At 42.5% G+C, this 23619-nt stretch overlaps 1 protein-coding gene across 3 annotated transcripts in view; it reads right to left on the reverse strand.

Moving 5' to 3' along the window:
* Usp25 (ubiquitin specific peptidase 25) overlaps positions 1–22351 on the reverse strand; it is a 98083-nt gene extending 75732 nt beyond the window's left edge. Inside the window, exons 1-2 of one of the 3 annotated variants that reach the window (XM_021226083.2) lie at positions 21918–22351; positions 1001–1078 (exon numbers count right to left, since the gene is read on the reverse strand). In XM_021226083.2, coding sequence (XP_021081742.2) covers positions 1001–1078; positions 21918–21962 — 123 coding nt within the window. In that variant the 5' untranslated portion in view covers positions 21963–22351. The remainder of the gene's footprint in view (positions 1–1000; positions 1079–21917) is intronic. The other 2 variants (XM_040750568.1, XM_005068216.4) reach the window with 2 other exon arrangements.
* Between the last annotated feature and the right edge of the window lie 1268 nt (positions 22352–23619).

Here is a 23619-nt window from a genome sequence, read left to right on the forward strand (position 1 = left end):
GCCATGTGTCCAGGCTGAGACAGCATCCCTCCATGTGGAATGGGCTCCCAAAGTCCATCTGGATGACAGGAATAAATGCTGATCTATTGCCCGAGGCCCTAAAGAATGCTGAGGCCTCCTCACTGATACCCACATTCAGAGGGTCTGGATCAGTCCCATGCTGGCCTCTCAGTCATCAGTCTAGGGTCTATGAGCTCTCCCTTGTTCAGGTCAGCTGTTTCTGTTGGTTTCACCCACCAAGTCTTAACCCCTTTGCTCATCACTCCTCCCTCTCTGCAACTGGGTTCCAGGAGTTCAGTTCAGTGTTTAGCTGTGGGTGTCTTCCTCGGCTTTCTTCAGCCACTGGATGAAGGCTCTTTTTTCCTCATAGTTAAGTGGCAAGAGCTCAGAGGCTATGTGTGATTATAGTGATAAAAAATATCACTCAAACTACAGTTCTATTTCATGCAAATAAAGTATTTGCTTGATCACTCTCATTGTGCACTATCCATGGGATTTGACTCATCTCAGCACCTCTGTGGGAAATCCAAGCTGTATCTAGGATGCAACCGAAATGACACATTGGGAATTTGAGGTTACATGTTCTTAAGGCATGACTAATTGAATGCTAGGTAATGAGGTAAGCCTTATCTCTAATGATTCTCTGTGATCCACCTTCACCTCTTATTCAAACCCACCCACTGAGCTCCATTCATGTGCTAAAACACAGCTGGGCAACTTATTCATCAACACTGGGGTTATGTCCTACTATTCTGCAAGAAAAGTAGCCAACATAGAGAGGTTAAGCATCACCATAGGTACCATGAAACATCGTATTCCTGAAATTTTACATGCTTACAATTGCAACCTATAATATGAACCTCTTGTTTTATAACAGAGTACTTTCCACGATCTGTAATGGTATCATATGGTTTAACAAAGAGACTCAGCTTTTAAATGCAGTACACAACAACAGAGACAAAAATAAACCACACATATAAGCTATAGGCAAGGGCCATACCTTCAGGGCTTGCTGCAGTATCTGGGTATCATTAATACCGGTTATTTCTCTCAGCTGATTCAAAAATGTCTGCTGGTGCTAGAGGGCAGGAAAAAAAACAGAATTATTACACTGCGAACAATGGAGATTTTAAAAGAGACAAAATATTTTGTTTTTTACGAAGAGAGAAAAAGCAAGAGGAGAGACAGAGTAGAATTTAAAAGTCAATAAAAATGGCACGCTTTCGTAACAAAGATGCCACACATCAGGGAGTCCTTACTCTTCTCTCATATTCCTATACCCAGTTTCTACATTACTTCCCAAACAGCCTTACTGAGTTAACGGTTTCCATCCTACCTTCATCTCCTCAGACATGTCTCGGCAACAAACAGAACAATGCATTTGCGGCTTACGTCTGAGGAGACTCCTGGGATGTGCGTTTCCCAGCCTGTACAGAAAGCCAGTATATATATCTAAGAGTCCTAAGATCCAGTCACTGAAAAGAAAACCATCTGATTCTCCAGTCTGTCATAGAAGATCCTAGACTGAGCTGGTTTGACCCATTTCCTTCCCTTGTTCTCACAAGGTACAGAGTCAGTCTGGTGAATCTCCTAACCCAAACATCACAACAGGGCTCTACTACCAAAGCTTCCCGTGATGAACACTCCCACTACACACCTTCACATTTCATGTTTTACATCACAGTCCGCTCCAACTGTGAAATAAAGTACAGAATACAAAAGACAGAAAACAAGCTTAGTCCCTAGAAAATGTAGGTCTCATGAATTACTTCAAAATGGCTGACCCTTAACTCACTACCAGTTCAGTTGGGAATCTTCAGGGACATTTAAATTACTGGGTGAATGTTTACTTAGCAAAGGAATACTTACAAACTTTCAAACCAGAAAGTATACAGAGAAAAGCTGACTCTGTAATGAGAAATCTGACAGTCCACATTAACCAGGAAATCAAATTAATATTACTGGTGAATGAATAAAATGGTAGTCTGCACCTCCTGGCATACTGTAAGCTGTGACAGTATGTCACAACTACAAAACCCAAATAAATCTAATCTTGAAGACTGGCCAGAGAGCTTCAAAGAAAGAACGCAGAGCAAATGAACTGTCCAATCATCTGTTGCGATGTCTACAGCAAAGAAAAGTGTGTCTGGCATAAGGGAAATCCAGAGGTATTGCCACACAGCGCAGCAAGAGAGGCTGGCAAACACTACTGCGTGCCCTGCAGAATGCCAGCGGAGAAGACGGAGAAGCATGGCTGAAAGCTGCTCAGTGGATGGCACTTAATGAGTGTCACAGTCCTGACTACATTATAGTAGGAGAGCCTCTTTCCTTAGGAATACACCTGAAATGTATAAGAAACAGTATAAGACATTCATAACTCATTCTCAAATGGTTCAAAGAAAAAAAAGCTATGGACTAATTGAAATTAGTGTCCCCAATTGCCACATCCACTAAAAGTCTAGAAAAACAACCCTACTGCAAAGAGAGGGACATGCCTTCTTTAAAAAAAACTTCGCTGTACAGAATAAAGTTTCAAGCCACTCACACCTTGACTGGAGTTTGAAAAATAATGGTCAGGTAGGCCAAAGTCACTTTAAAAGTGAAATCAAAGATTGTAGTGACTCTCTTAAAAGAAAAAGACAGCAACAAAGAGAAGAACTATTAGTGGTGGGTCCCCTATGCTATCTAGGAATGTTATGCCTATGAAAACTGTATTAAATAACTAAGATGACAAGAGTATCTAATAATACAATAACTATTAAAGTATAATAGAAAAGTATAGAAAGCACCCGGAATTACCCAACAGCTCAGTGAAAGAATCAAACTGTCAGTTTATAGACTGAAACAGGAAAAACATATTCTCTTTAAACCCTTCAACTCTTTGGTTGATTGGCATTTAAAAAAAAAACAGCAGTAAAGCTGAATGGAATCATCAACCAGGATTAGAAATTTAAAATATATAAAAATATCAAATGGGAATTTCTTTCCTCTAATGTAACACTTAGCTTAGTGAACATAACATGCCAAGAAAAGAGTACAGGCCTATTTGCAATGTACTGCTCCTGCAACCTCAGCCCATTCTTTACACAAGTAGTATTTTCTCACTGGCAAATTATTCAGGCTCAGAAAAATGATTGACTATCCCAGAGAAGTTAGTTATTTGTGGAAACGTTCATGGCTTCTCTACATGATGCTGGAATAAGGTTAAGAATTCACATGTCCTTGAACCAAGAAAGCAGCTGTCAAACACTAATGTTAACAAGATGAGATAGTGTGTATGTAAACAATGCAAAGACCAAGATCCTTCAGAGACTTACTTCAGAAACAACTGTTAATCGCAAAGACTGGGCGAAAGACCACTGACCCAAATCACCAGGGCCTGTTGGGGGATATTTGGTCACACTGTAAACCCTGAGTTTGCATTTGCATTAATTAACTAAAATTAACCTGGGTCAGGAGACTAAGTTTGCAACTTGTTAACAGAAAGTAATCATAGAGCATCAGGGGGCATCTGGTCGAGATAGAGAGACACAGGAGAGGAGTGGGGAGCCGTTTGGAAGGGCACAGTTTTCTGTTTGGTTGAACAGGACGACACTGTCTTTGGAAGAAGAGGAGGTTAGCTAGGTGCTACTCAACCTCTCTGATCTATCGAATTTTCACCCCAGCCTTTGAATCTCGAGTGTCATTTATAAACAGAACATTAGAGATTTAGCGAAAGCTACTTTAACAGCAGTGGCAGAGCCAGTGGGAACAGAATTCCCACCAGGCTGCATCTGAGCAGCCAGGCTGCTGCCAGAGAAACAGGCCGAGACTGCGGAGTCACAACTGCTGACTGAAACAGCAGTAGATGAAGACACAGCCACTTTGCCAAAGTAAAAACAATAATGGCCAACTTAATTAAAACAAATTTTTTTATTCGTTTACATGGGCTGCCCCCCCCCCCGCCCCAAGGCAGAGTTTGAGAGGTCAGCATGGAATTTGAGGAAGACAAGGCTGTCATAGAGCTGGGGGAGAGGACTTCCAAATGGGGGAGGGGAGAAACAGGCAGGGTTACAGGAGCAAAACATAGCAGGTGGTCAAAACAAGGGAATCACAGTAGGTAGTCATAATAAGGTAATCATAGTAATCATAGTGGGTCATATAACCTGTAGAGTTGCAAGACAGTCATAAAGACACTATTTCATTACTGGAACAGGCAGAATAGAACCATTTGTAATTAGGGTTACAGGTGAAGTATAACCCAATCCTTAAAAAAACAGGTTTTATCATAAACAGGAATGAACATAGTATGTCTTTACAATAAGATGCTTTTAAGCCTAAAACGGAGGCAGGCTGGTTCATTCACAAAATGTGCCTCAAATGATTTTATGTAGATAAACCTAGACGCAGTATGAATAAAATAAAGAAACAATCTTTTATTTTAATGATGATCGCATGGCTATAACATATAACTATGCTAGAATGGTAATATACCAAATAACAAACACATTAATGCTACTCTTTACTCCCTTCCTCTAAAGACATATTTCCCTATGGCACCGAAGACGGGCACCTATCAATGGCACAACAGAGAATGCATGCAAGCAGAAACGGGGTGAGTTGCCTCTGGCAGTCCACAGAATCCTTAATACAGGACTTGGGCAGCCCACTTAATCCCAGCCCCCCATATCTGGGGCAGACATGGAGAACACTGGACATGACAACAGTGTCTTGGTATTCAACTGAATACTAAGGTAATTTTTATGGCAATAGCTGGCTGATACCAAGTTCGTTAAGAAACGTGGAGAAATGTATGGAGAGAAGCAGAGTCTTAGAAATTTCACCAGTATTTTATTTTTATGAGAAGTCAGTCTGATACATTACTTTAAAAAATCCTATTTTACAATGATTTGTGTTTTCACAAATTTTGACTGAAAATGAACAGAAGAGGAAATAAGCTGGTGGGAAATTGGAAACGGGAAGTAAGTGAGAGAAAAGACAGAGATGCTTTGGTAGCTAATTTACAAGAGATGTGGGAAGCAATGGAGAAAATTCCGAGAAATCATCGGACAGGCCAAGTTGTCCCCTTCGTCATTAGTCGTGCTCATCTCCTGCAGCTATGTCTGTATTGCTGAGGTTTCTGGTATGATTATGACCCCAGTTTGTCTGGTAAGGTTTGCACCTTCCTGTGACAGTTAATCTCTCCTGTCAGCCTGACTGGATTTAGAATCACCATGGAAACAAAATCTGGGACGCCAGTGAAAGACTTCCCAGATTAAGTTAACTAAATTGGAAAGACTCACGCTAAGTGGGCAGCACCACTTCATGGGCTAGTGTTGTAGACTAAATTAAAAGAGAGAGCGGAAGCTGGGGCATCGTATTTTCTCTGCTTCCTGACTGTGGACACGAAAAGACAAATTAACTCTTGTTCCTGTTAACAACCTCCTCTGCCATGATGAACTGTGAACCAAAACAAACGTGTCTTCCTTCCTTGCTTTCTGTTGGGTGTCTTGCTGAAGCAACAAGACAAGTAACTAAGACACTTGCCGCCTACCAAGCTTGTGGTTTGATACACTCTCATCCTCACTACAAGCATACCGCATAAGGATCAGACACAAGGTCAAGTTCAGATGCAAGATGGATGGACTCACTCCAATGTCCTATGTTGGGAGCCCGTTCTACTTGTTCCTACTCCTGGACCAAAGGGGAAGACAGAGTTCAACAGATTTGGCGGCTTGTGAATGCCACAAAAATGAATAAGCACAGATGCCAAAATGCACAGTCCTTCTTCATCCTCTTCCTTGTTTTTTTTTTTTTTCCCTAAACAAAGGCACCCTTCTCTTCTACAGCAAGGTGCAGCACTTCAAGGATAAGGAGGAAAGGGCAATTTCAATACATCTCCTTAGCTCTCCAGTTGTCTATGTGATGCTGGGCCTTTTTTAATGTTTCCAAAACAATTGAAAGACCACTTGAACTTACCTCTAGAATAATAGGGCCAGAGCTGAAATAGCAACAGACACTCTTACATCTTACTAAATATTGGTGCATTCTTTTAGGATTGCTAGTTCTGTGTTGAGCTTTACTTAGTTACATCTGCATTGAAAATACCCAGTTAACACTATTTAAATAAATAAAACTATCAAAAGTTATGGTTATCGGCCTCAAGAACCATCAGCCAAGAAACTTGGTTTCTGGCAACCAGACAGAGCAGCCCCGCTTTTCTGGACATTTTACAATTACCCTGAGAACACTTCAACAGCTGCAGACAACCCACACAGCCACAGCTGAAGACCTGCTCCAGTTATGAGCACCCCAGTCTGTACCAGCCATGGAGTAGTACTCTCAGCTGACTCAGGCATACCCTGAAGCCATTTTCATCCAAACCAGAAAGGGACTGCAAGCAGAAGGCTTGATTAACACAGACATCAACTTTCACTCGAAGGATAGCATCGTGACTGGTGCAAACACCTAGCTATACATCACCTGCAGATAATAACTAGGGAACTTGGTTTTATTTATTTTGTTTTTTGAGTGAACTCTTGCTCATGATAGGGCAGCTTTTCTGGGCTGGTGTGCCTGGAGACTACTTTCCAAGGCTTCTCTCCAGGCAGGAGTGCTCTTAGCAGTTTGTATCTTTTTCTTAGTAAAGGACACAGAACGGCTAACACAAGGTGGCAGCAGGACCAGAAGGCCAGCTGCAGAGATCCAGAAAGCAGGCAAGGGCAGAAACCAAGTGAGCAATAGTGCTAAAGGCAAACCGCAGAGCAGGCTCTGCTCACTGGAGGGACTCCAAGGAGATGGGAGCCCTGCGAGCCAAGAATCTCAACACCCTAAGCCTGCGAGCTCTCACACTACCTGCAATCAAGATCTAAATGTCCCAATGGATAGGTCTCGGTGCTGCAACACTAGCTCTTTGGGAACTGAGGTCCGGCCACACACAGCCCACCCAGGAGTTATCACACTAGCAGGCACTGCCTTCTGGTGTCTGCTTTTTCCACTCACTACTGATGAAAACAAAGGAATACAGCAAGCTGTCAAGTTTTGGAGCCACTGGTGGTTAACCCACAACTGCAAGCCTCCAACCTGCATGTTTAAAATAAAAATTCTCTCGTTCTAAAGTCTAGTTCTGTGATCCTAGCTCTCAGGAGGTTAACGTAGGAGGATTTCAAGCTGAAGACCAGCAAGGACTACACAGGATTAAAGAGAACCTAAGTCAAAGAAAGAAGGGTTGGAAGGTTTCGTTTCCCAAGCTGCAAGCAAGATGGCTGAGGCGGAGCAGACAAAGATGCGGCCCTTTCCCAAGTTCACCAACCACAGCACCGACCTAGACCAGCACCAACCTAGACCAGACATGTCCTATGAGCAGCTGGTGGAGTTGTACAGCAACAGCCAGAGGTGGCATCTGAACTGTGACCTTGGTGGAGGCGGCACTCTCTACTCAAGGGCCTGAGAAAGGCCAAGGAGAAGGAGCCATCTTTGGAGAAACGTGAGGTGCTGAAGACCCACAATCACCTGCCAGAGACGGTAGGCAGCATTGTGAGCATGTACAGAGGCAAGCCCTACAGCCAGGCGGAAATCAAGCCAGAGATGAGCCTGTGAAGCAAAGCCAGCCTGGGATAGGTGCAACCCCTCCTAACACGTCATCCTCCTCAATTAGCCACGGCCAATAAAGACTCCAGTTTAGTCCCTTAGTCCCAGAAAACAAAAGAGAAAAGAAAAAGGAGGGGGGAGGAAGGAAGGAAGGAAGGAAGGAAGGAAGGAAGGAAGGAAGGAAGGAAGGAAGGAAGGAAGGAAGGAGAAAGAGGCATATGGAAGGAAGGAAGGAAGGAAGGAAGGAAGGAAGGAAGGAAGGAAGGAAGGAAGGAAGGAAGGAAGGAAGGAAGGAAGGAGAAAGAGGCATATGGGCAGGAGATGGATTCTGGGGAAGTCTGAGAAAACCAAAGGAAGGCTAAGCCAGAGGAACCTGGTTTCTACTGAAGCACAATTTTTGCCATACCATTTTCTGAACAGCAAACCTTCCTCTCAATGGCCACAGAACAAAAAACCAAAAGGAAAATCTCCATTTCCTGAGGCTTTTTTATAATGTCATTTTGACCTTAATTCCCCTTCAAGTAAGATAACCCACGGCTTCTTTTTATGTGTGAGCATTTCCAGTTTCCAGTGCCCCTTTAAAGTGCCAGCCATCAGGTAAAGACTGAGTCTGGGGGTCTCTACCTGTGTGTCTAGCTTTATGTTGTACTTTGTTTTCCCTTCCCTGCATCACTGGGGATCTACAGAATGTCATTCTATTTCTACTGCAAAGATTGTGTGCACTGGTCACCTACGGAAGTTACCATTTTTTTTCAGATTTACATAAATTCTAATATAATGGAGGAGGGTTACTTTGATCATTACTGTACTCCTGGTGCCTAGTTCTGTGTTTGGCACACAGGAGCTCAATCAATGTTAATATTAGCATAGCACATATTAAATTTAATTAAGTTCATTTTCTTTATTTAATTAGAATATACTAATTAAAATTAAATAAGAATATTAATTAAAATTAATATAGCCTGGTTGGCAAATATGACCACAAGTACACAGGGCTTGCACTCCCCTACAGAAAAGAGGGCTAATTTTCTAACTAAGCCAGTTTTCTAACTCTTATATTCTAGAACACAGAAACCAAAGTTCACTAGATAAGAAGATTTTCTCCAACATCTTCGACTCTCTCTCAAATTTCATAGATTTCACTTTCGGACTTAGTTACTATCCATCTTACATAAAAGTGCCAAAAGCTTAAACCAGGGCAAATACGACTTTTCAAAGCATTTATTTAATAAAAAAAAAACTCATAAATTAGCTCACTCCAAAGCAGAAGTGGTAGAGACCACAGAGGTAAAACGAGAAAATGTTGGTTCACTGTTACATACCTAACTTTCTTGGTCTATCCTATTGAAAAGCCCCTGGTTATGTAAGTTTAGGAGTGCTTTGAGCAGAGCTTACAGTGAGGCTCTTTAATATGGCCACTTGAAAGGTTGGGATTTTTTTAACATTTGCAAATGAAGCAAGGTTTGGGTGATTTATTAGCTCAAATGGGTTTGTCTGCGATTCTTCTGGCCTGGGCACCATCATACTCACTTTAAAAAGTACTGTACACAGGAATCCTCAGAATGGTACAGGCAGGCTGTAGTTCCTGCAGTCACCAGAAGAGGCGTTTCTCCGGTTTGGGCTTTGTGGCACTTCAGTAGAAGTTAAACAAGCCATGCCTCTACCTAGAAATCTGACAGCATGCTATGTTGTTCTTTACCGTATCTACCTAACCTTGGTAAATCCAGCAATTCACATCTTTTACTTAAAAAAAATAAAGCGTTGTTTAAAAAGTCATAAGCAATTTTTAAAAAGCCATAAGCAAGCAGTTGTGTAACTCAGAAAAATAAATAAATAAATAAATAAATCCGAGGAAAAGACATTAAATTGATCTATAGGAAATTGCCAGTAAAGAGTAATGAATACAGCTAGTCCTAGTTTCCATCCTTCTCGCCCATGAATTCTTATCTGCACCTGTCACCCTGTCCTTCAGTCCTATCTGCAATACGCACACATTTCATGAATTCTCCACCCCTAGTAAATGGCAGATCATAAATAATAATCATAAAAATAATCATAAAACTGTCAACACAATTCTCCCACTAAATGTTATTACATAGCACTATAATCTAAGAGCCTACAAAATTAAACACATTTTGGGGGGCCGGATAAGAACCCTACAGGAACAAACATGGTTTCTATGGAAACATATACATACTCAGTTCCAAAAACCAAACTGACGAAATCTTGTAGAACACAGTCTGATTTTAAATTAGAGTACCTACATTCTAGAAAAATATAAACAAAATTTTGATAATCAAGTCATATATTTTAATTTCCATATCTGTTGTTTAAGCAAAATAAGCATTTAGCTTGTTCTTAATGCTGCTATAGTTCTTTTATCCAATTAAAATGTGATATATCTCTAATTTCTGAATTACATGTTCATAATTCATTTGCAGTGCAGAATTAAAATCACTTACACTAATGAAATAAACATGCTTTAGGCACAAGGGAGATGGCTCGGTGCCTAAGGCATGCTGACTAAGCATGAGTGCCTAAGTGTGGATGTTCAGTACCCACCCAAAAAGACTGATGCAGTGGCCTGGGCCTGTAACCCAGTACTGGGGAGGCGGAGCCAGGAGAATCTATGGCATGGCCAACTAGAGAGCAACCAATCAGTGAACTCCAGGTTCTGGGAAGAGACCTGCTCAGAAAATTAAGTAGAAGTTGAGGAAGGTAACTCAACATTAATCCTCTCTGGGCCTCACACACATGTACAAACAGAAAGAATAATGAATTAGTTGTTAAACATTCTTGTTCTAGTTTTATTTCCTGTTGCTATTAGAAAACATCCTGTCAACAGTAACTTCAAGGAAAAAGGGTTTATTTTAGATCACAATTCCAGGTACAGTCCATCAGAACGGGCAAGTCAAAGCTACAGGCATTTGAAACCAGCGGGCAGTCACATCCAGGGTCAGAAGCCGACAGGGAATGGATGCAGCATGCTCGCACTTGACTCAGTTTCCCCATTCATGTGCAGTCCGGGACCCAAACACAGGGAATGCTGCTGTCACCCATCTCGGAGTAACCAAGACAATCGCCCATAGACATGCCCACAGGTCAACCTGGTCTAGACAATTCCTCATTGACACTCTCTTCCCAGGTCACCACAGATTATATTGAGTTGAAATCAAAATTAACCAACTCAAATGTTCAAGGAAGTACTTTCATACTAACGTGTCTCATCATTCCTAACAGTTGAAATGTCCAAAAAAAAAAAAAAGAAAAATTTCTCTAAGCGAATCCAGTTTTTTTGTCCCATTGATTACATAATAGATACCCTATGGTAGTGGTTCTCAACCTTCTTAATGCTACAGCCCTTGAACTCAGTGCCTCCATAAAATTATTTTCATTGCTACTTCATACCTGTAATTTTGCTACTGCCATGAATCACAAACATATGATATGCAGAATATCTGATATGTGACGCCCCGAAGGGGCCATGACTACAGGTTGAGAACCACTGCCCTATGAGCTATAAAATCCATCTGCTGCTTCTGAGAATGTCCCATCATGCAGAATTCAGCCTATTACTCCCCTACCCAGAGAGCTGTATCCCAACCTCTCCTCAAGTTAGGAAATCGGAAAGGCGCGAGGTTCTAAAGAAGGCCACTCTTCCAAACTCCGCCTCCTTTGTTGTTGTTGCTGCTATTGTTGTGTTGTTGTTGTTTTGCGGGGGGGGCAGAGTACTGTATTGAGAATTGAACCCAGGACCTTACACATGACAGGCAAGTTTTCTAGCACTAAATTACATCTTCGGTTCTTTCTTAATATTTTAAATGTTTACCTATTTTATGTGCATGGGTATTTTGCCTGCACGTATCTCTGTGTGGCACATGTGTACTTGGTACCTTCAGAGGCTAGAAATGGAGCTGGATCCTCTGGGACTGAAGGTAGGAGATGCCATGGGAGTGCTAAAACTTGAAGCCAGGTTCTCTGGGAGAGCCGCCAGTAGTCGGCACTGGTGAGTCATCACTGGAGCACCTGGCTTTCAATGCAGGAGACAGGGTCTCATGCCAGTGTCCAGGCTGACCTTCAACTCCCTCTATAGCCCACACAGGCCTGCAGCTTCAGCCCCCTACCCTCCCTGCCTGGCTAGCAGGTATTATAGGATCACACCACGAGGCATGTCCCCTCCTTTACTGTCTCTTTAAATCCTTTTTCATTCAGCAGCCAACAATCTGTTCTTGGTCAATACTCCATTATATTAAACCTTCATTGCTCAAATTTTTGTTTTCTCTTTATGTCCTGGTTGGATCTTAACTAGAAAATGCTTCCTTGATTTTTCTCATGATAATAATATATTGTTATGTTTTCTAAGAAAATAAATCTACCTTAGAGAACAAATATCTAGGGAAAAATCTAAAAACATGAAATTTTATCATGTATGCTAAGTACTTAAGTGCAGTACTTACTGGGCACTTACTAAGTATTTTAAGGAACAGGAAATGTAGTCATTGGACACTCGTGACTGATCTCAACCTACAAACCCTGTCCCTTCTCTGGAGGTAGCAGTGATTGGTTCTCAAATGTCCCAACCCTCTAGTCACACTGGATAGTTTTTCTGGCAAACAGCTCCCACCCTGAAGCTATCCAGACTATCTATCTAGCACCATGAGTCATCTCATCTCCCTAAGGTTAAAAAAAAAACGTTTCCAGGGCCAGAAGCCAAGGTAAGGGAAAGGACTAAAGAACTGTTCGTTTGCTATCCTGCCATGATTCTCACCCCTACTTGGAGTGAAGGGAACATCAGATCATTTCCTGTTCCGTGTCCTTGCTATCTTCAAGTTAAAAGCTCCCCTTTAATTGCTGAAGTGTCTCTGTGCATCTTGAGCACTCCACCTCATCCCTTCTTGTTGTCCATCCTCCCTCCATCCTCCCTTAGCCTTTAGCTCCTCATAACACATGTGCAGTTTGGACGCACACGGATTCAAGGTTTTTGTGTGCTATTTATTTCTCAACCTGCATAAAACAAAGAAAGAATAAATGAAAAAAAAGTGATACTGACCGGGAACTGTGTTTGTGCAGAAACAGGGCACAACCCACTGGAACCCAGACCTGATGTGATTGCACAAACTTGGTAGCAAGGGGCACGAACTCTAAAACCTCGCAATCTCTCAAAGATGGAAACCACAAAGTAGGAAGCAGAAAGGTTAAATTTTAGCCATGTAGCAGAAACAGGTATCTTTTATTAACAGCTAAATCTTCTATAATATATAGCCTATAAGACAATTTCTGTCTTTTCTTTAGTATCAATAATATTCCTACCTACCATTTCCTTAGCCCCCACACTTCCCTCCAAGCACAGACTGGATGAAAAAGCTGAGCAGGACCCGGATGTTGTCTCCCGGACACAAAATACTACAATCCAAGCACTTGGGGGCAATGTCAAGCAGATCATACAAGTTCCAGGCCAGCCTGTTCTACAGAGTGAGTTCTAGGAGCTCTATCACTATGTAGAGAGCTCCTGTCTCAAAATAGAAGAAGAGGAGGGGGAGGGAGAAGGGAGGGAGAGGAAATGAAAAGAAGAAGAAGAAAGAAGAGGGGGAGGAGGAGGAGGAGGAGGAGGAGGAGGGAGAGAAGGAGGGAGAGGAGAGGAGGAGGGAGAGGAGGAGGAGGGGGAGAAAGAGGAGGAGGGGGAGAACCAAGCAGAAGACAGGAGAAGACAGGCTTGGGAGGATGTGCTGGAAGAGGACCATACTCCTTCCACTCTTTTTCTTTACTTCCTGACCACCATAATCTGTATGGCTGCCTCTGACAGGCACGCTATCATCATGTTCGCAAACCCGAAATGCCACCAACCATGAACTGCAGGGGACAGTGCAAACCTTTCCTGCTTTTTTTTTTTTAAGATTTATTACACATGCAGTATTCTGCCTGCATGTATCCCTGCACGCAGAAGAGGGCATGAGATCTCATTACAGATGGTTGAGTCAAAATGTGGTTGCGGAGAATTGAACTCAGGACCTCTGGAAGATCAGGCAGAGCTCTTAACCCGAGTTATCACTTCAGCCCCCACCTTTCCTGCTTTTAATTTGCTTGGTATTATATTTTATAAAAACAGAAACTAGCACAAGTAGACACCGGACTTCAAGAAGCTTCTCTAAATCAGAATGAAAATGTAAAACACAAAAACAAACAAACAAAAAATAAACAGGAATTTCAAAAAAAAAAAAAAAAGAACCAGAAAGCTCCATAAGAACTCAAATAGTTCTTTAAAAATAGTCAAATAGTTCATTAAGGATATCATGGTTAACCTCTGAAATGTCCAGAAACACAAAAGGTTGACCACAAACAGAATTTTACCAAAATATTCACAAACATTGAAGAAAATATTTTCAATCTTGAAAATATACCTTTCAAAAGAACTGCGGCAAAGATCACACTCAATACAGGACAAAACATTTCTCACAGATAATGAGAAACAATACAAAATAGCCAAGTCAATATTTTCTTTCTGGAGAATCCAAAGAGTGAAATAAAACAGCAAGAAATAAATCAGAACACACTCACACACAAAGAACAAAATAAAGGATATACAGGAAAGTTATAAAGTAAGGAACCTATTAGAACTAGTGAAACTATTGCAATCATTTAGCAAGGTCACTAGACAAAGATTATATAAAAATCAACTATAATCTATCTGCCACAGAACAACTAAAATACAAACCTTAATTAATAATGCCATCTAGAATATATCAAAAAATTAATTCTAATAAATGACACACCAAGACATGTACATGATATGCCATTAAGAAATGAGCATCTAGAGCCTGGTGGTGTGGGCTAAAGCCTTTAATCCCAGCACTCAGGAGGCAGAGGCAGGTGGATCTCTGTGAGTTTGAGGCCAGCCTGTTCTACAGAGTGAGTTCCAGGACAGCCTCCAAAACAATACAGAGAAACCCTGTCTCAAAAAACAAAAACAAAAGAAATGAGCATCGAAATTAAGGGGGGAAAGTAGTATATTGTTAGATTAAGAGTCCTTAAATCTATGCACTGAGAATTGATTTCTATAATCAACACAATCCTTCTCAAAACTCCTACTTTGCTTTTGATCTAACTGTATAAAGAACACTAGAATTTTACATGGAGATGCAAAACACAGAGGAAAGCCAAAGCATTCTTTAAACAAGACTGCAGAAGAACTGCGCCAACCTGTTTCAAAACACGTTGTTAAAACATGGTATCTGTGACAGAGAAGAACGGAATAGAGGAAGGTGAAAATACAAACCCACTCATCTATGGTCAATTTTTCAGGAAGTAATTATTAATTAACTCGAAGATCAGTATTTTCAAAACTAAAATGATGGAACAATTATATATCCACATGAAGTGAATCTCAAAAATGTTTGTAGCATATGCAAAATTTATGGGTTTTTTTGGGGGGTTCCAAGACAGGGTTTCTCTATAGCTTTGGAACCTGTCCTAGAACTCGTCCATTAAATCTAGGCTCACAACCAAATATTTATGGCATTTTTATACAAATATGAACCTTATTATACCTTAAAGCACATATACAAAAAATATCAAATGTATTATAGTTAAACATCAAAGCTAAAAAAAAACATGAAATAAGAAAACTGGGGGAAAAGTAATGTCATTAAAAGGACTAATCAAAGGAAAATGAAGTAAAATAGAACATCAATTTTTAAATATTTTATTTCAAAGCAATTGGTAAGGAAATTAAATCATCAGTTACATATAAGACGTGAAAAGTACACAAAGAATCCCCAAAACTCACAATCAAGAAAGTAAATAAGTCAGGTAGCAATATGGCAAGTGGGGCAACAAGATGGCTCAGCGGATAAGACTGTAAGTCCTAAGTTCAGTCCCCAGAACCCTGGTGAAAGAGGGAGCCACTCCCCAAAGTGTCCTCATGCATGCATGGCATGAGTGACTTCAAACACACACACACACACACACACAGAGCAAGAGAGAGAGAGAGAAATTAAATTAAAAAAACGAAATGTAAAATAAGCAAATTGCAATGCCTAGGAAGTAGGGAAGGGGAGGGAAGGGGAAGAGAAAGAAGTGGGAGAGGCCCTAATCAATCAGTCCCCGTGTCTTCAGATAGTGAGATTACAAATCTCTACCTACTCCCCCAGAAAAGAAGGGAGTACAAGGCACATCACCTACAACACAACATCATCTTCCCTCCAGATCACCAGGTGTGCCCAAGCTAGCCCCAAAGAAGCCCCACATGCAGTCAGCATTCCTGCTGCCCTAGAACCACATCACACAGCACAGAACCATGTGACCAGAGAGCACTTCTCTGTGGGTATCACCAGAGAGTCCTGCCCCTTCTCACAACACGACAGTCCAGAGCTGAGACTGACCACCAGGTATGCTGTTGCAGAGTGACTGCAGACTCCAGGCAAACTGTGGGACGCCAAAGCTCCCTTTCAATTACAGGACCCTTAAAACTGCTTCTAGTCTGCTTCTCATCCTCTTTCCCATTTTCTTAAAGGCTTCAGAGAATGGCTTGAGGGACTTCTTGTTGAGATCTCCAGACAGAACTCAGGGGCCTTGAAGGAGACTAGAAAAGCCCGGTGCTCCGGCCCAAGCTCATTTTAGAGAACCTTATGGAAATAAGGCATTTGATTCTCCATGTACTGTGTCATGAAACTAACCACTTAAATTTTTCATATGCCATGTGCATTTGCTGCTCCCACTGATGTTAATAGAGCATCACCAAGTCTTTCCTGGTCCTTCTCCACACATCCCTCTGTGTATACCATTCCTGCTTCAGTGAGAACTTAGTTCTCAGTTCTGTAACCACCTCCTCCCTGGTGCCTAATGCCCTTCACATGCCCAGTCCTTTCCCACTGAACAGCAACAAGAAAAATCCAACAGTGGCGCATTAGTGGTTCAAATCAGCCTTCTTCCTTGTCCACAGATGAACCAAAAAGTGTAACAGACATCTTTACCCAATATATCTCTCCACAGCTCATCTCACACCTGCCATTCTTCCTCCAAGTTCTTTCCAAACTTCTACACCATGTAAATTATGTACAACAGTTGTGTTTGTTTGTTTGTTTGTTTGTTCGTTTTGCATAGTGGTAGTTTAAGACAGGGTCTTACTATGTAGCCTAGATGGATCAGAGATTGCACACATGTGGAAATACATCCACTATGAAAATATTTTATACACTGGTAATAAAATATGCATTATGAAGATTTCTAGAGTATATGCATAATCAATTATTAAAAGGATAGACTGAATGTTTGACTTGAAGCATGACAAAGAAAATGCTTCCTAGCTTTCAGCAATCACCCTTTTTCATCAGATAGTCTTTTAAGACATAAAATAGGTTCTACAATGTTTCCCTTAAACAATTCCTTTAACATTTTGCCATTTCAATTTGGAAAAATACTCATCTGTTGTTACCTGTGTCAATGAAAAACTGGGTACTATTTGAGAAACACAGTATTTAAACTTCATCCAAAATATAATCACCAAAAAAACAAAACAAAACAAAAAAAACAAAACTCAAAGCCCATTAGTCATTAAGGAAAGTTAGCTAATATGAGTTTTCACTATACTCAATAAAATGGCTAAAACATAAAAGAGAAACAAGACCAAGTCTTGAAATTGTAAACCAAGTGGACTTCTCACAGACAGCTGAAAGAATGTATGATAGTCTGGGTAACAATTTATCTGTATACTTTTAACAATTCTATTCCTATGTATTTGCCCAAGACAAATACAAATATGTCTGCCTACTCAAAGGCTTGCTGACAATTATCTATATATAACAATATCACAAAACAAAAACCCTAGTAGAAAACTAGAAAGTATCAGAGATATATCAATGTCTCCATGTAGACACATCTGTGGGAATACTCAACAGCAAAAAGAAACAAAACTGAAATATGGAAGACGTTTGAAGCTGGAAAAAATTCTGATGGCAAAAAGAGAATAGATTTTTCACAACAAGGAAAAGTCTATGGTTCACGCAAAAACCAAGGCTTGCAAAAAAACAAGACCAGCCTAAACTGACCAACCCCAAATCATAGTTTAGCATGCTCAAAACACTTAACACTGCCCTTCAATTAGGGAAAAAAAAGTGTCCAATGCAGTATTGAATTGCTCACACAACTTATTATCTGTATCCCAAAGGCAAGTCCAGCTCATTTCTTTTTGAGTGACAAAATGTGAGCAATGGTTCACTGCTACCACCCCACATCGCAAGACAGACATATATCCTTACATCAAAAGACAGACATACATGCCACAGCATATTCCTCGCCTGGGAAAAGAACTCAAAATCCAGTTTCTGCTAAACAAATATCCCCTTTGCACAGAAAGCTGAGAATTATTTGAACTATGATCAAACAAGCAACGGGCCAGCTGGATGGCTAAACAGGTAAAAGCGCTTGCCTTGCAAGACCAGGGGCCTGAGTTTGATTCCCAGAACCCCCTGCAAAGGGGAAAGGAGAGAACTGACTACAAAGTTGTCATCTGACCTTCAAATGCTTGCCAGGATATACACATGCCTGCTTTCAAACACACATCTCATGCACATACAGGCTCTTGTAACCCTAAGCCGGTGGCCGATGCTGGATGTGTGACTCAATTACTTTGTACCTTCGACTTGGAATCCCTCACTGAACCTGAAGTTCACTGACGCTGGTAGGATGATGGCCAGTGACCTACAGGGATCCATCTTGCCTCTCTTCCCACTGCTTGGTTACAAATGGGTGCTGCTGTGCCTGGCTTATACATGGGTGCTGGAGATGGAACACAAGCTCTCAAGCGTTCTACTGACTGATCTGACTTTGCAGGCCCCAAGATGGTATTTTCGATGAACTGCTTTACTGGTTTTGAATTATGGTATGTGTGTTTAGAAAATATGATTGATATCCATTATAGAAATGTATAAACATCTTTTTTTTCCTTTTCTTCCTACCCACTCTTTCCCCCTCTCCTCCATCCCCACCCTCTCTCTCTCTGCTTCAAGAGCTATGGTTTAACTTGCTATGTAACCAGCTGGCCTTGAGTTGAGAATCTTTCTGTCCCAGCTTTCTCACTGATGGGTATGCCTACATAATTAACATTCTTGTAGCAAATTAATACGACTTTCTCTGACAACTGTTTTTGTTTTCATGCACAGAATGAACACTTATAGTGCTTTTTGAATGATCTGTTTATTGTTTTGATCTTTTAAACTGAAGAGGATATTTTTGTCTCTACATACCCTCATACTACATTAAAATAAAAATAAATGCTTGCTTGGCTCTACTGAACACGCAGATCTGAAGGAGTTTCTCAGGTTCACACACACAGCTTAAAGCTTCACAAGAAGGCTTGAGAGACATTTAATGAGCTGCCCAAGGTCACAGAAGGGTAATTTAGACCTAACCCACATCCTGTCTTTCTTTTCTACTGCTTCTTTTCGTGGCATGGATGCTCTTTCAAGCTTTCATTGTTTCTCAATGACTGCATGTCAGTTCTTTCTTAGGAGGCTAAGTATTCACTGTGCTTGCTTCCCTTCTAAGAACCATTCACTTACAAATTCACTTGTCAAATATTTACTGAGTCCTACTGCGTGCAGGAACGAGTCCAAGCCCTATTGAGCAACAGTGCAGGCAACTCACTCACCAGGATACTTTCAAACAAGTAAGGGGAACCCTGCTCACCTGGAAGCAGCTTATTTACAGGGAGGAGGTTCCCAGTCCTCCTCCCCTAGGGAGCTTGCCTGTGGAACTTGAGTTTATGCATCAAATTTCTTCTGAGATCTACAGAACCTCCACAGAGTTTACTATCCAACACAAGGGCTGAAGAGGCAGGTCAAAGAAGAAATAACAGCAGGTTCAACTGGACTCCGTGTGCTGCCAAACTCTCAACCTCAATCCGCTCCTGCTGCACGTTTCAAACATTTCCAAACTCCCTAGCTTGGGTAAACTTCAGCAGACAACACAAAAAGGGAAGACACAGCCCCTTGCCTCTTCCTATTACATTGTCACAAGTTACTTAGTAGGTGAACAAAACACTGAAAGTTTTGTGGGTGGTAGCTTTAAAAAGAAAATCTTAACAGTCCTTTACAGTAAAAGAGGAAAAAGAAACACAGACAACCATTGCAACAACTCTAATAGCCACTTCCTTAAAATGTGTCAACAGACTTACAAACTCTTTAGAAAAGAGTAAAGCGGTTAAAATTCTGCTGCAGGGCAGTGTGCTCCAAACATCCCCTCTTTTTATGGACAGTACACCAAGCTTCTAAGCGAAATGGGTTTCACTTTTGTTTCTTCTCACATTTGAAGTTCCTGTCCTACTTCCTAGAGCGAAGTACACTTCCTAGTTCCTACCATCGTTTTAAGACTTCAACTTTGAACTGGATTATTTCAAGTATTTATAACCACATCCTGTGAACCGTTCTAATACTGGTAACAAAGTAACGGTGGAAAGAAACAAGGGAAATTAACAAGGGAAAGAAACACAGTAAAGAATCTACAGATGTGGTACAATTGGTAGAGTTCTTGCCTAGCATGCATGAGACCCTGGGTTCAGTCACCAACAGCATTAAAAGTAAAGATGATGGGTGTATAAAACAATATGATGTTGCTCTAAAAACAGTCCCCGGTGTCAAGGAAATAATCAAACCTACTTAATACATGCTAAAAAAAACCAGCATCATAACTTGAATATATTGAACTAAAGAATATTCTCTTTGGGAAGAGAAAACCCATTATCAAGAATATTGGACTTGATAACCAAGATCACGTCCAGCAATTTGATTCTTGATTCGACAGTGTTATGTACAGAGTTCTGAGCCACCAAGTTAGTTACTTGACTCTGTCCAAAGAAGCAGTTTAGTCAAAACGAACAATGACAAAAACCACAAACAAGAAATTCCTTGCCGTTTTAAAGTTTAGGGGAAGCTAGGAAGAGCAACATTTTCCACTCTAAAATAAAATCATTTTCAAATGCAAAACAAATATAAACAAAACGATACTGAGTTTATTGCTTAGTATTCCTGAGATCACATGACCTTCTAGTCATAACTCCAGCACATACTTAAGATCAAAATCTAAAGATTATAGTGTTCAAGACACGACGTACAGGATTAGGAGGCAAACTCTTTCATCCATTATTGTCTTGACTTGTCCTGCCACAAGTACATTACAGTCTGCAATAATCTTCTCGATTTACAAGTAACGTCAACTAAAATGGGCTTCAAAGCCAACTTTAGCAGAAGTGCCTGAAACAACAAAGCACTACTCTGCTTTCCAAAATTCTCCCACATCTTTACTTATCTCGGGTAATATAAATCTAAAACTACTCTCAGTGCAAAAGAAAATAGTAGGCTGTCTGTGCATATTTGCCTGTTTGAATACAGCAGGCCTTACTTTAAAGACAGGCGCAGGTAGACTCCCAGTATGGTTTGTCAAAACTACAGCAGGGTGTGGCGTCCATTACTCACACAGATGATGAGCCACGGCTTTGGCTGCTCACTGTAAACCTAATTGCGCCTACAATTCGAATACGACTAAGGCAATGTTTCCCTTGTGCTCAAACTGCTCCCTTCACAGCACTAAGGTGGGGGGCGGGGGGAGGCAGAACAAGTCATGACCAACTACTCCTCAGGGCACGGAGCAAGCTATGATGGAGCATTTAAAATTCTTCAAGCAAAATCTAGAATAGCAAGTTGCTATTCTAAAAGCAAGACGTGGCGATCCCCCTAAGTAAGTGTCTAGCTGATTCAAGAGTAAAGGGCGAAGGAACCAGAGCAAGGTCAAAGTTAGGGGACAAAAGATTTCAGTAACAGCCATGAAGGTCTCCTTTCTTGATAGTTTCAACATTCAGATAGAGAAAAAGAAACGAAAAAAGAATGATAACCAACCAAACCCTCCACTTGTATAGAGTCTGCCCTGGGTCGATGCACCTGACCTGGAAGGCAGGTAACTCGGTTTGGGAGATTTTTTATTTATTTATTTATGTTTCTTGAGACCAGCAGGCCTGGAATAACACCACTTCCAAAAGAGAAACTGTCCAACGGGAGGGGGTGACAAGTGGCATTCCTGAGGAAGAAAGGGGAATGGGAAAGGAGGCGAGCGAAGGGGGTATAAAAGTTTAATCACAAAGCCTGGCAGGGCACTGAAGGAATGTGGGGTGGGTCGGGGGATCGCTCTGGGGACGCGGCGGCCGTCGGTTAGGGGCGAGCAATCTGCAGAAGGGAGTGGACCGAAAACCTCTGGCTACACACCCGGCTCCGCTCGCGGCCCCGCGGGACCCAGCACGACGGCCCGGGGTTGGCCGAGCCGGGCGGGGAGGCCACGCGGCCCGTCGAGGAGCAGCGGCTCACCTTCTGCGCCGTGCTCTGCTGCAGCACGTTCTGCTCCACGGTCATGGCCCCCGCGGCGATCCCGCCTGCCGTGCTCCGCCGGGCCCGGGGCAGCGGCGCGGACAGCCCGGGGAGGACGGCGCCCCCGCCAGCCGGGCGCGAAGGCGATGGCGGCAGCGGCGGCGGCGGAGGCGGAGGCGGCGGGCGGACGCGGGCCCCGCGGGCAGGCGGCGGTGGCGAGACGCCGCCGGAGAGCGCCACCGCGGCCGCCTCAGGTCCTCCGCGCCCCCCTCCTCAGCGCCGCTCTGCCGCCGCGGCCCGGCCCATGGGCGCAGGCGAGGGGAAGCGCGAGCAAGCGGGGCCGCGTCACGCGTTCGCGCTCGGCTTCTTCGCCTGACGGCTCCCGGGCACCACTGCGGGCCGCTGGCGAGCGGACGGAGGGAGCGGCCAGCCAGAATGGCGCTGTCCTCCAGCCGCCGCGACTCCGCCTCCCGCCCCGCCCCCGCCGCCGTCACCGCCCCCGCCCCGCCCGCCGGCCCCGCCCCCGCCGCGCCCCGCCCCACCCGTCCTAACCCTACATTGTGACCTGCGTGGGGAGGGGGGGCTGAGGGTGGGGCGCTGACGCCGCCCCGCCCCCTAGAGTGTCCCGCCTGCCGTCTAGGGCCCGCCCATCGCGCAGGTGACTGTCTAGGGGCAGTGGCTTTCCCTAAACTCTGACACGCTGATCCCCCCCAACCTCAGGTTGGTTTACCAGATCGCCCCTCTTTCACAGTGTCTCCAAAAGAAACAATGTCCCTCCCTACCTCTAAGGTCTCCAAAGCAGGATGGGCCCAGAGCTCCAGCTACTTCCTATGTCACCCACGCCTTTCTAGGAATTTCACAAGCAATGAACCTGCTGGAAAGAAAAAGAAAAAGTCAAATAAGCAGAGCGCTGTTAGAAGTCTGTTAGAAGTTCTTCTGGGTTGTCTCCTTAACTAATCGTTACATACATCAGCATTGACATTCGGTGTCCATTTCATGTCCTGGAATGTGTGACAGTCACTGCTAGGCTCTGGGGATTTAAGGTTTATTTACTGAAGAGAACATAAATGAATAGAGGCAAGGCAAACAACATTATGAAGGAATCACTGCCTAGATGATGCATAATTCTAATATCCCTGTTGCCAAATTAAACAAACGATTAACTGCCATGTGTGGAACATGCTACTGTAAACGGTTCTGTAAGAAAAGCCTAACAATGGGAAAGCAATCTGAAGACAATAAAATATCTTCAACTGCACCAGCTAACCTAGGGACAGAAGTGAGGGTGCAGCCCAGAGAAATTGTATTGGTGGCAAATACAATCACACAACACACATACGAATCGGGATATAATTTAATCCATAGCAAGGAAAGCAAACTTGGTAAAAGGTCCATGAAATACTGTTACTTGTACAATCACAGTAACTGGCAAAGGCCTTCTAATAACTCTTTTTCCTTTAATTAAACCATGTTTTCTGTCTTTTGGATGTCTTCAACCATCTTTTGTGATTTTCCCCTGACTCCTTGCATGTGCCACCTTAGGTTGATAAATGATATTCTTACTTCATTAATGCTCCAACACCCTTGCTAGAATATACAAGTTGTGAAATAGAAGCAAACAATTTTAGGGATAATGCAAGAATTCCACACCATGGGTTGTCTCTGAGGACACTGAGACCCAGAGAGCGTGGGTCTGTCTGAT

The sequence above is a fragment of the Mesocricetus auratus genome, unplaced genomic scaffold (genome assembly GCF_017639785.1).
Source record: "Mesocricetus auratus isolate SY011 unplaced genomic scaffold, BCM_Maur_2.0 Super-Scaffold_100008, whole genome shotgun sequence".
Lineage (NCBI taxonomy): Eukaryota > Metazoa > Chordata > Mammalia > Rodentia > Cricetidae > Mesocricetus > Mesocricetus auratus.